Source organism: Rhea americana, unplaced genomic scaffold (assembly GCF_003343005.1).
Source record: "Rhea americana isolate MKP2758 unplaced genomic scaffold, rheAme1 scaffold_491, whole genome shotgun sequence".
NCBI classification, from domain to species: Eukaryota; Metazoa; Chordata; class Aves; order Rheiformes; family Rheidae; genus Rhea; species Rhea americana.
In genome coordinates, this window is record NW_028186636.1 from 65,223 (window position 1) to 78,730 (window position 13,508).

Here is a 13,508-nt window from a genome sequence, read left to right on the forward strand (position 1 = left end):
ACTTTGACTAGAGCTGTCATTAGTGTACTGGCTATCATACCACACTAATAGAGATACTCCAATTACATCTCTTGAGCTAATGTTTCTGAACTAGCTAGATATAATTCAAACACATTTCTAATGAGCCACGGGCAAATCTCATTAGTGTGTGATACCAGTGGAGATGATKAGCAGCCCAGATTCATGCAGTGAATTGCCTTGCACAAAGTATTTGCTTTCAGGCCATGATGTTACTGAGCAGAAATTAAAAATATTTGAATGCATAGAGCCCCACTTTTGGATTTATTYTTTTCCTCTAACAAGTGCTAACAACCGTTCTGACCTGACAAAGCAATTATTTTAAAGTAAACAGCCCATTTACAGTAGAGGACCTGACATGGTTAAAGTGAAGAAAAGAGCAAAAATATTAAAGCCATTTTTTTTAAAAGGACTGACTAAATAGAATTAAATGAAGTGTGCTACTTTTCTGAAATTATTTACTCTAAGTGCAAATAACAGCATGTAAAAGAATGAAGGRGGTATCTTAAAGGATATGTTCTGCATATTCTGCTGATTGAAAACTGTAGCAGAAAAAAGGAAAAGAATTTTATCATAATAGTGAAATCTTCCTTCCCTGCCTCAWTTTTTCTTCCAGAGGAGCCTCCATTTGGTACCAAAAAATCTGTTTCTAAGAATAAGAAAGCATGTGAAAGTCCTCTAGTCTCCAATGTATTCTGATTCTGATATTGCTTACTCAGTATCAYGGATTGTAATAAGTAGCATCAGTATGGTTACGTGAGTAAGGGCAATCACAGCAAGTACAAAGCCACCACGGACTGGAGGAGCTGGAGGAGCAAGGGGAGGTGCAGGAGCCTAGGCAACCTACTGGGCAAAAAGGGGCCACCAGCAGCTGTCCCTGGGGCCACCATGGAGCGCATGGACCGACGGTGGGCCAGCTGTGAAACCTGCAGGGATAAGCCAACGAAAGAAACTCTGCCCCGAATGCCAAGCAGACTAAAGGGGTGATGGCCGGCAGGGGTGTAGGGATCATGCTGCAATGAGAAGAGCATCTGGGGGCTGCACAGAACCTTGCATGGGATGTTTTAAGGAGATTTTGAAAATGTGTGAAACATGATAAGAAATTAGGAATGGATTAAAAGTGGGGAAAGGGAAGGACTGAGATGGACTGGGGAGGAACAAGCTGGGGAAACAGAGGGGAAAGGGGATGAAAGGTTGTTTGACTGTAAATACTCAAATTAATGGCACAGCACTCAGCTTCATACTGGTTGGACCTGAGGACAGGGAGCCGCAGCATCCTCCTGTCTATCAGGCTAGCACTGGAGGAGTCCTCCTGGGCCATGCTGCTCCCAGAGCTTCCTGCCTCCAACGCCATGAGCAAGTAGAACACAGTGATGGCAAAATACTAAAGTAAACAAATATCTTCTGGGATCAAATTCAGAATGCAGAGTGAATCRTCTGCCCTTTGTACTTGATACTTGATAAATGTTTAAATCGAGATTTTTAACTTTTTCAGAACTCATTGTCATACTTTAATAAAAAATTCAGTGTGCTACTTTACTTCTAAGATATATTTGATTTAAAATACCGCAGAGAATTAAAATTCTAAAAAGAATGACTATACTCCTTTTACTACAAATTATACAAGAGGATTCTCATTGAATGTTTTCATTCTGGTTCAGGTATGATAGGGATAGCCCAGATCACATGGAGGTCTGTAAGAACAGAAGTTGTTCACACTGAATATATAAACTTTAACTGTGAAGAAAAATAAGTTAGAGTTTGCATCACTATTTTGGGGAAAAAATAGGAAAATGCTGAGAAGAAATAGGTTTTCCTATTCACTGGGTTAATATAAACATTCACATGGACTTTCTTTTCTCCTTTATTTTTTCCATATTGATTTCTCCCTCTCATGTATCAAGAGTAGCCCCTGAAGTTTACACATTAACATGGCACTGAGAATTCCACAGATGTTTTTTTACAGGAAGTTATTTGTTTATATAATACCTATGAGAAAGCAAATATCTTGAGCACTATGTAAATGCAGAGATGTTACTTTTTACTTATTTCCTTTACTAAAAATACTACAAAGAACTGCATCTGAAAAGGTCTCTTTAGATTTCAGTAGCCTAGATATACATGGGAGAAGTTTGAAGATGAAGCAGAATAGAAATTGCCATAAAGATCAAAGTGCYGAGATCTGGGATCTGAAAAACTTATGGACAAAGAAAGTGCATTCACAAAACTGGAGAACAGAATGGGCTCTTAACATGACAAATTTATAGGTCAGAAATAGATGGCAAAGAAAAGGTAACGTGATCTCCAAAACCACYCACAGAAACATATTTGAAATTTTGTAATTTGTTCTGTTCTAAGATATTCACTGCAAAATATTGATAAGCAAATAAGCAGCCAACCTGATGTAGAGCACCGACAATTTTCCGTGCTTCTTGGTACACAGTCTCAGGGCTCCAGTGTCTGTTCATGCTTTTCAGGGCTCGGGCCAGGCGGTTGTGCTCTCTCAGCCACAACGTGTGCATAGCTGCCAGRGAGGAGACCTCGCTCGATCGGCTGTCCCCAGCCAGAAAGCATTCAATCCTCTCACCTTCGCTCACGTTGGAGTCTTGCACACAGGGGGATGGGATCAGGTCTACAAAGGGCAGGTATTCCCGACTGTTGTCATAATATTTCAGGTTTACTCTAAGGAGCCCTTCGCTGCTTGTTAAATTTCTTAGCTTGTTTTCAGCAGCAGGGGTACTGCCATAGACAGTAGAAGCATCAAGAAAAGAAGTTAAGCCATTAATCTGTTGTCTTGGATTTAATGCTGACAGATTTCCAAAGAGAATACCGTGGTCGCCAGTGCCACATGCAGGAGAGGAACGGTAAAAGGGCATGCAACCCATCCCATTGGATAATGTATCATTCGTGGTTACCTGTGGAATAAAAACAGATATCTTCTGAGGTGAAGGTCACATAGCTGTGGATGCTGAATTGACGTGTTCAAAAATTTCCATCCTCTGCTTCAGTTTTGAGTTGCTCAGATCTCATCCATTGTAGTGGCATTTTCTAAACTTGCAAAATTTTTTTCTGTCTCCCTCAGGTTTAAGTAAAAAGATTATTTAACCATATTTCAGCAAAAATAGAAATAATAAAAAAGTAAAACAAAGCCCTTACTCTGTCACGAAAGCAAGTTACTATAAGCCCTTTTGTACATTTCTATATGTGAATTGGCCTAGCTTCACAATTATAAAATTYGTCATGGAATGTATCATAGTGAAGATGTGAACATCTGGGCAAATTAYGTTCTCCTGAATACCAAGTGAAGCAGCAGGTTTACATGTGTGTATAAAAATATAATGAAGAGTTYTTCTGTTTGCGGCAGTGCTTTTAAAAATCTTTGCTTCAATACACAAATTTATCCCAGTTTCCTAAGGTAAAAAAAGGATATGCAATTATTCACTGTTTGCCTTCTGCCAGTCCTTCACTGATATTCCCCCACATAATTTTACAGGGACAGCTGTCTTACAAATACTAAATGCTGACAATCTTTATAAAATAAGAAAGGCTGCCTAAAGTCATGCCTAAAGATGGAAGGTCCTTTATCAAGTTGACCCGCACACGACCAAGAGCCTGAGGCCAATTGGTCATCCAGCACCTGTGTGTTGGCCTGTTAGTCAGCATGGACACAGACCGAACGAGCCTGTAGGTTAGTCAGCTATCCCACACAGAGCTAAAGGGTGTGGGACACACGTGGAGGTGTTATGGAAGGGGATCTTGCAGACAGGTAATGGGTTAGGGGAGAACACAGGCCAAACTGGAAAGGTAGAAATTTTGCCATGGGACTGAAAATACTATGTGAATAACTTAAGAGGAGGGGGGAGGTGAGCAGAGGTATTGGAGGAGGAGAGAAAGGACAGTGGGAGAAAGGTTTTCTTCACATTGTAGGATATCGAAGAGGAAAGCTCAGGCCAGCAAGACTATTTAAAAGAAAGGAGTTCCTCACTAAACTATAAGCAGTCAGGTTTATGAAATGATYAAAAACTATCTGCATTCTCTAATCATAGAATAGTAAGGTTGGAARGGACCTCTGGAGATCACCTAGTCCAACCYTCAGCRTAGCCCATGCGGGGATTGAACCTGCGACCTTGCCATTAGTAGCACCATGCTCTAACCAACTGAGCTAAACCTGCCCCAAATACTGATTTGACTTCATGAACTCTCTCTGAAAACCATATTATTTCTAAAGTCATTTAGAAACATCATTGTGCACCCATAAAGAGACATAAAAATGTGTCCATTCAAAGAGTTTAAAAAAGATTAACCTGAATTAAAAATGTTGTAAAAATCATGGAGTCTGAGTTTCACAGAATATAAATCTAGGGTTTTCTTATCCACTGATAAACATGAAATAGGTACAGTAAAACTTACTAAAGATACTGAAATATCCCAGAAAAAAAAATCTTCCAACATTTGACCAAGAGCAAACGAATCTGTTTTGTACAGAAACCTGATCTAATCCTTTTTCTTTGCATTCTGTCTGCTTGCTCTTCATTTTTGAAAAGTCTTTGGCAGAAGAGACTGAATACTGCAGATGTTACATAAAATTATACAATTTCTTCTTTATACTTTTAACAATTTAGCCTGTGAAGATAGAACAGTCATCAAACTGGGGTTAAAAAGACTAAGACAACTTAGCAATGGAATTCAAGAACTTCATTTAATAATAAACTCATTACCCCCTACATTACCCCCTACATTATACCAAACAATATTTTCTTACTACTGAGAACACATGGAAGAAGGAATTGGTACCAGGAAATCACTTAGGTTAAGAAAGGGCCTCATTTATTTTTCAACTGTTGCTTGGTAAAGAAATTCTATAAAGTTTTCTTCACCAGTTAGGCTTGAACAATTTCTGAAGGATGTACGCAGTTTATGTTGCTTTTTATTACTTTCACTTGTTGCTGAAATTTGTAATTTCTCTGCTTTGGCTTTTCTGTTCAGTGTTTATTATTAAGTCTCTTGCAGTGTCTGCGGCTTCTTTCTTCAGCTGGTAATGTAAGCAAAAAGCTCTTCTCTCATGAAGAATACAGCTCCTTCTGAGCCTGCAGACACAGTGTTGTGTTCATTTGGGTGCCTCCTRCTCCTAGTTATCAGGAAAGACTGGAAGAATTCAGGTATCACTGAGAAAGAAATGTATAYGCTGCCTTTAAGATGTTAAACAAAGAAGCTTACAATAGAACGTATCAACAGTGTATGAAACTCATAGTGAACAATTTTTGGTTAACTGCCTCTGCAATTTTAATTCAAATCATCTTGTGCCCCAATGGAGAAAACCAGCAGTAATGAACATTAAGGGACTGGCAGAACTGCATAATGTAGTCCTTTTCCTTTTCATGGGATAAGCAGTGTGCACCCAGCAGCTGAATGTGCAAATGAGAGGTTCRTTATGTTATTATCCAGATGACATCAAAAATAACCTGAGAAGAAAAGATCTTTTTTCTACTGAAATGGGTATAGAATCACATTTTTCTTCAAAACTAATAAAGAATATTCATATCATTTTTTTCTTCACCATGTATAATTCTAGGAGAAAAYGAAGAATCACAACAAAAAAACTCTTTGGCTACAACAGTTTTCTTGGTATAGCTGCACATTGATTTAAACTGTTATATACGCACAGTGGAACCTGCTTACGGTGAAATTCTTTTGATGTGTAGCAAAATGAGGGGCACTAATTGTTTCAGTGCTCCACAATGGCTAAACTGTTATTTCTGTTATTTCCGTTAAGAAAAGCCTTTGTTATCATGAATTTGCTCTGTGGGAAATGGTCTCCTTGTAAAAGAATTATGGCTACAGCCTTAAAAAAATAGTTTACGGTTTATGAAAGCTTGCCGGTTAAGGGAAACAAGTCTGTATTTGTGCACGCAAAGTTTGGAGAAGAGTCAATGGTCTCATCTGACAGTGAGTTGCTACCTCTGAAATACAGCAGAAAAAGGAGGATATTCACTTCAGYAGTTGTTGAACACACACAGACTGATCCATCTATAGCTTAGACAGTAACCTGTCATGTTACATGTCATCTTTTGCAAATCACTTCACTTTTCTGTGCCTCTGTTTCTTTACTACCTTTTTGTATCTGAACTATTTTGACTAGAAGCTTTTCAGGATTGTATCTTATGATGGCTTTGTGCCTATCTTAATGTCAACAATGTAATTAACAGTGAATAAAGACAGTATCTCTCCCATGGAAGTCTTTCTAACGCTTCRTTATGTCTCAGCTCTAATCTGAAATAATCATCTGAGGAATAACAAACTGTCTCAGTATCCCAGTTCTATGTGTCAGGCTGCTTTAAAAAAAGTACAAACTAAAGATAGTGTTTTTTTCATCTTTTTTTCATACTGTAGGAGTCTGAAGAGATACAGAAAATGGCTGTTCAGGCTCCATCAGAAGCTACAGGCTTGATGCAAGAATCATTGGGCAGAATTCTATAGCCTTTATTACRAAAATATCCGGAATATAAAATCATAATGGTTCCTGCCAACCTATGAATCATTTACCTACACTTGTTATAAATATTAATACACTACTGCAACTTTCAACTCTCAGTTGAATTGCACTGACTCAGAACATTTTCCAGACATCTTCCAGTAGCCTAAGAAACTTCCTTTTCCCAGCAACCCCCCCAGAGAAGGCTTGTAGTGCTAAGCACTGTTGTCTTCTTCTGTGGATGAATTTTCCCTTSGGTGCTGCCATTCTAGGAATACAGGAAGAGTGCAAATTGCAGCCTCTACATTTACATTGATGAATAATATGCTATTGGCTTCCCTGTCTTTGGCAACTAGCCACAGTTGCTTTTTATATAAAATGAATGTAAAAAACCCTAACCTTTGCTGKTTTCCAAATGTTTATTTAACAGGTAGAGATGAAGAACTTTACCTACTTAAAATTTCGGGAGAAAATCGATTCTATGTGGAATTATTATTAGCTCTTTACTTCAGAGCTTGAAAAATAGCTCCTTTGGTTGCACTAATCAACTACCACTTTTCTCTTTTTTTTAATACAATATTTATTCTTTGTCTTTGACAAAAGCAGTCATGAAGTGCTTGACATACAATATGATAAAAGCCAAAGAACATCCATCTTCATATGCCCTTCTTTAAGCTRTGAATAATGGAATAATAACAAAATGGAACTGACTCATGAGGCTGTGGTCAAGTAACAGAGCCCAAAGTTGGGAAATTTGTCTTAATGCATCATGTCTAAAGTTCTTTGTATGGCCTCCCTCACAGCCATTCTGAGTACCAGACACATGTAAGTCCCCATGGTAGCCCCGAATATGTCTTGAGACCATTTCTGTGCTAGGCTATACTACTGAGCAGGAGCAGCTCCTAGACTAGGTTCAAGGCTGGGTGTATTACATGTACTCATAGTTTGCGTTCAGGTGCAGGCTTGAAACTCTATGATGAACCTCTTTGCAACTCCAAGATAGATACTAAAAATATGTCCCATATTYAGAGCACTGAAGCATGCACTTATGTGTATATGCCACAGTAACCTATGCAGCTTTCTTCTCTGTATTGCAATGTACTGCAATGATGCTGACAGATGAATGTTAGCCTTGGCATCCTTCTTAGAAGGTCCCTTAAATAACCTACTTTTTAAACAGATGGGATTTCTAGGCAGTTTGAATTAGTCAGGATTCAATGACTAGACTGCTATAATACTTGTGATCCACATTTGATTCAAGTTATGGACAACAGAATGAGTCTATTCTCATTTTGAAAATCTACTTAGCAATAAAAAATGTGTTCTTTGCATGTAAAGATCAATACCATTTACTGTTTCAAAGAAAAAAAAAGTTATAAACACAAAATATAAGGCTCTGAAGACTGATGCCTTTTTAAGTAATAAGCAAAATGATTTTTTTTCTTAAATGGGAGAGAAGGCACGGCCACATTTTGTCATATGGTGGAGATGCACTCCAACTCCCTCTTCACATTACATGAAGCCTGTTGGACTTCTGCCCTAGGCTCTCATGATGTGACTTTGGGAACGGGAAAGTTTCCAAGGATATTGCTTAAGAGCATAAACAGAGTAAATAATTTCTTGTTCCAGRTGGAAATTTGAGACAAATAGCACCCCAGAGATTTTTGTCAGGGCTATGGAAGAATCCCTGTAATTGGAACTGTTTTGGCTAAACCAAGTTGCTGTAATGTGATACTTCTAATGTGTCCTGGAAATGTGATTCTTCAACAAGTCTGTAAAGCTGCAGAAAGTCATTAGTTTCACTTAGCCATCTTTTGACTAGAGAATCAAAAGCACAATGGAAGACGAGCCATCTTCCAACACAGGACCTGATTCAGTTYCCATTACAATTTGTAGAATATTTTCCTTTAAGTTTAATGTAAGTGGAATGAGGAACTTACAGCAAAATGAGAGTATTTATCAATTACATTTTGTTAGGGGAAATCATTTTCTATTGTGACTGAATCTATACCATACTCTGGCTTCAACAGATACTGAAGTTGCTCAGTAATCAAGCTCCAGCTTGATTTCCTACTAAGGAAAGTCATTGAATTTGCTCTTGACTGAAACTAGGGCATGCCAAGGACAGAAACTGTCACGCTCGCGCCGCAGTATGAGGTGGCGGACAGGCTGCTTGCAGGGGTTGGGGGTCCTTCCTGGTATCATAAAGAAGTGGTTTGATTTTGCTACTTGCTTTCTACTTGAAAGAATGACCATACTTACAAATTAATCAGAGAGGAATACAGGATCCTGTATTTATATCAATTTATGTTTCTTCTAACCCAGTAACAAGATTTGAATTCATGTTTTCCATCTACTCAAAGCAAGGATATAAGTCTCAGCAACCCCCTAAGAATATTTTATACATATATTGAAAAGATGTCTCTTTTCAGAAGTTTTTATTAGCTGCTGGAAATATCTTTGCTTTCACTGAGTAAAGTTAAGATCCCTTCACTTTATCTAGCTGGCAATTTAAAAACAGAATTATTTATGACTACGTGCCTATTTTCCTCAATGGAACTCAAAACCTTGAAGCATGAGAACAATAACATTCTTTTCTGGGGTAATAAGATTTCTCTGCAACATAAACTTGAGAAATAGAAAAGTATGATATTTGCACTAAATATCTTAGCTATATTTTATTTTCTCTACACAGAGAAACTTATTTATCTCTACAAAACAACTTAGCTTCATTTAGTGGCTGCAATGCATGGCAGTATTTCTGTCATTTTCTGCTTTATTATTTCTAGATTTCTTTTACAGTTACTTCAGTGTATGTATATCACTAATGTATTTTACATTATTTACCTGTTTAGAGACTAGAGTTTCTCTTGAACAAATGCATTTAAAATCATCTTACCTGTATTGGAAAGCATGGATTTTGATTTTCACATGTCATCTGGCACTCTACTCCAGTTAGAAAGGTAATTCTACTTGTGCTCTGAGGTGTGAATGCAATGTCATGATCAATGTATTGTCCCCAGACCATAATAATATCAGAATATAAGTTGTCTTCAGTAACAGCCTCATTGGACGCATGAATAATTTTTCTTGTCACGTCACGAACCTGGGAAAAAAGAACTAATTTACCTTGAGTGCCAAGTAACATCTACCTCTCACAAAATGATAAAACACTAAAAAGCAGGAGGAGTAGTGATAAAAGCTATCTTTCTTTTCCTTGGAATACTTTATGYTGTGGAATACTTTAATGGTTTACTTAAAAAAGACCCTAACCCTCTGACAGGCTGATATTTCTGTTCAGAAGCTGAGGTATTGGTGCCATGAGCAGATTCAAAGATGTTTCAGCTGAGTTTTYCTATGTATTTGCCAAATGAGCATCATATCTTTGATCTGTTTTTTTTCCACAGAATTTTGAAAACCATGTGTTTCTTTTAGAGTGTCTAAGTTCTCTTTCTATTTATTCTGTTTTCTACTCATTTAACAAATGGACTCAGTTTGCAGGGCAACCTGAAGTCAGTGGAGATGCACAGAGGCTCCACACTGTTCCGTGCATAAATGGATCAGCTTATTCAGTCTGAGAGGAGACAGGCTAGGTTGCAAATAAATAGWAGCTGAAGCTCTACTTCATTTTCCCAGGCAGAGAGAAGCTAGAACATATTTCAGGAGCCCTTCTCTGAACACAGAGAYGTGGATGAGGGGCAGCATGTGGAGACATCTACACCAAATGGCCAACCTACACTAACAACCAACCAAAACCATCAGAGCAAAAYCAGCCGTCAGTGCGTGTCGACAAGAGTATCGTTGTCATTCACGGATTCCTCTTCCATGCTGCAAAATTCCCCCATACACAGCAGCTGCCTTAGAAGCCGAGCTGCTGAAAGGGCAGCACGTATTCTGAAGTGGAGTCGTAGAGGCTATCATAACTAGAAGAGATGTGTAATGAAAATATAAAGCAAGAGCAGTTAAATAGACTTGGCCAGGAGGCCACACGGGACTGTTTAGTAGCATCAGGCTTTATACTGAAATAGAGGAGACATGTGGCACCACGGAGCTCATCAGAAATACAGATCCTTATATCAGTGTTTGAATAGCTTTGGTAATCACAAAACACAACATTTCTTCTTGCAATTAGTAAGATTTTCTTATCACTGTTAATTTGCACAGCTATGCTGTGTTATAATACTGCTATATATWATCCTCACACTTATCACTTACCTTCATGTTATTTGCATGATGCCATTTAAAAGAAATAGGTGGATAGCTAAAAGTACAAAAAAATCTAATTTTGCAAATGAGAAAAACCAGCTAATAGAATTCCTGGCACTGGTTTTATCCTACTTTAAAATATAGCAGAGAAGCTTGCTGATGTTATGCAACAAATACGATCAGACTGTGCTATGAGATAAGTTTTGGTTTAGTGTGTTTCACTTCACTAGCTAGCACACATCATAATACATCTGGAAACAGGCAGTTTGTGCCATCTACTGTAAAGTAACTCAGGTAAATGTCAGATTTTAAACATTAAGCACTATATTGTGTAGCTTAGAGACAATGGTATTTAATCAGTAACAGGAGTTAAAAGTCACATTAACAGCAAATTCTTTCTCGTCCTTACTAAATATATGATGGTTAAAATAACAAGACTTTGTGAATCTATTAAAAGTTATGTTGCAAAACAGTGACAACAAACCAGAAATAGCAAAACCAGCCCATTTCACATTGCACATGGGGAATTTTTTTCCCAGTTCCCTAGGTAAATGTTTTTGTTCAAACTTCCCCTTACAGCAGTGTTGCTATTTTATAATTAAATGAGCCTCTAAAATGCACAAATATTACAGTGCCTTCTTAGCTCAGTAACTTGGGTTATCTAAAAAATGAAATTATGATTTGATAGTAATACTTGTTCAGCTGCGGTATGCTAACCTAGGATACAATGCTATACATCTACACACACGCATACATACACGCACGTGCATGCACTTCTATCTGCTTAGTATTTATTCAGGCAACGTTCATAATGAGATGTTCTTCCYGAGAATAAAGGCACCGTTATAAAAACATAGGATCATAAAGAAATCACTGAAAAGTCTGAGTTGGAAGGGATCTCTGGAGATCATCTGGTCCAACCTTCTGTTGAAAATATTGCCTTAGATCAGGTTATTCAGAGCCCCTGTCAAAGTGAGTGTTGAATATTTCCAAAGACCAGTTGTCTGGGCAACCTATTCTAATTTTTTTCACAGTAAAAAAAAAAAAAAAACAAAAAAAAAAAACTTATATGCAGGCAGTATTTCCTCTAACTTGTGGCCATTGCCTCTTGCCCTGTCAATGAGCACCTTTGCGAAGACAGTACTTCCGTCTTTCCTGTAGTGACCTTTTAGGTACTGGGAGACTCTGACTAGATCTCCCCCACTCCCTGCAATGCAGGCATCTTTTTTTTTTTTTTTTTTTCCCTAGGCTGAGCAATCACTACCCTTGATCTATTGGCTATCCTGTCACTGGTGCCACCAGGGCAGGGCATACTGCTGGCTCATGCTCAGTCTGCTCTCCATCAAGGTCCTTTTCAATAAAGCTGCTCCCCAGGCTGTCAGTCCCCTGTCTGAACTGCTACTTGGAGTTACTCCATCCCATGTGCAGCAGATCTATCAGTATTTGGCTGATTAACCTATACTTAAGCAAAACTAATGGCTCCTTAACTGAATTAGACAATTTCTTTTGCAGATCGATATACTAACTTAAATGCACATGCATGGTGGCAGATATGATTGCAGCCGAGTGTAAATGTTTTGTGTGACCTTGTGGTGCTGTGTCTCACCAGGGGCAGCTGGACTCCATTGTATAGGACATTGGGGTTCCATCCGCGGGGCTGGCCCAGTCCGTCTTCATAGGATGGTGGGAGCCATCGAGCCAAAGCTGTGTTGGATGCTCCCCACCTAGGATGTTCTCTGGAAAAACAAAGAAAATTGGAAAGGAAAAAAAAACTCCATAAAATTCTGAAGGGAAAATAATTAGCAGTCAGACGACAATTTTCCCTCATAATAAGATAATTTTGTTTTTGAAAAGACAAATACTGGTCATCAGGCCAATGTCAAAATGAAGGTAAAGAGTTAAATTACTAAATTACTATCTGACTTATGTTTCTAATACAGTCTAGTTACCTTTGGATGTCTTTGAAACACCAACATAATGATTCCTAACAGAGTCGTCCTCCCTTGGAAAATTGGATATATAACTCAGGCCTCTTATTGGCATTTTTTAAAATGCTTTTGTTTAGAATAATAGGAAATCAAGACTTTTCTTTTAAACTTTCTTCACCTTCCTTCTAGGGTTCCATTATATTTCCTTAAGTCTTGATGATGGATGTTAATCATACAGAAGTAATGATTTAACAAGCTCTGTGAAGAAAGGACTGAGGGAAGCAGAACGCTGGTTGACGTCACTGAAGTCAGTGGCATTGCTCCCTCTGGTTACATCTATACCAATAAATTGGTACGGTTTTTGGATGGCTTATGCACAAGCCAGAGTAGTGGCATGCAGGTAACTATGCTGTGAAATTGTTAACATTAACCCTGGCGTATTTTTGGCTCAGGCCAGCTAGCATTCCTTTGAATAATGTCTGAGTGGGCATATCTTGGGATTAGTGCATGCCAGTTTGCCAGATTGCACCCATTTGGTCTGCAAGAGGGTAGGCAAGTACACTCTTCCAAAGAGGGTTTAACCATATAGATAAGAGTCAGGTCATACCACTTAATTGGAGAGCCAGGGGACGGTCCTCACTCCAAATTATTTATTGGCATAGCCACTGGGCTTGACCCAACTAATTTTCCTTGTTGTGAACATTTCTAATGCATTTTTTCCTAATAAGAGAACATATTTTTGATGTGGCCTGTTAAATATATTTCATAATTGCTAAATATACATTATATTAAAAAGAATAAATAAAATTTTAGCAAGGCACCTGCTTGACCAATATTGTAAAGTGAGATGTAAAGTGGGACATAAAGAACTAGAAAAGTGCCAG

General features: G+C 38.2%; 1 protein-coding gene across 1 annotated transcript in view; it reads right to left on the reverse strand.

Moving 5' to 3' along the window:
- Positions 1-13,508, reverse strand: part of TPO (thyroid peroxidase) — a 47,439-nt gene that overhangs the window by 15,376 nt on the left and 18,555 nt on the right. The window contains exons 6-8 of the mRNA XM_085317261.1: positions 12,303-12,432; positions 9,390-9,596; positions 2,418-2,933 (exon numbers count right to left, since the gene is read on the reverse strand). Of these exons, the coding sequence (XP_085173387.1) occupies positions 2,418-2,933; positions 9,390-9,596; positions 12,303-12,432 (853 nt within the window). The remainder of the gene's footprint in view (positions 1-2,417; positions 2,934-9,389; positions 9,597-12,302; positions 12,433-13,508) is intronic.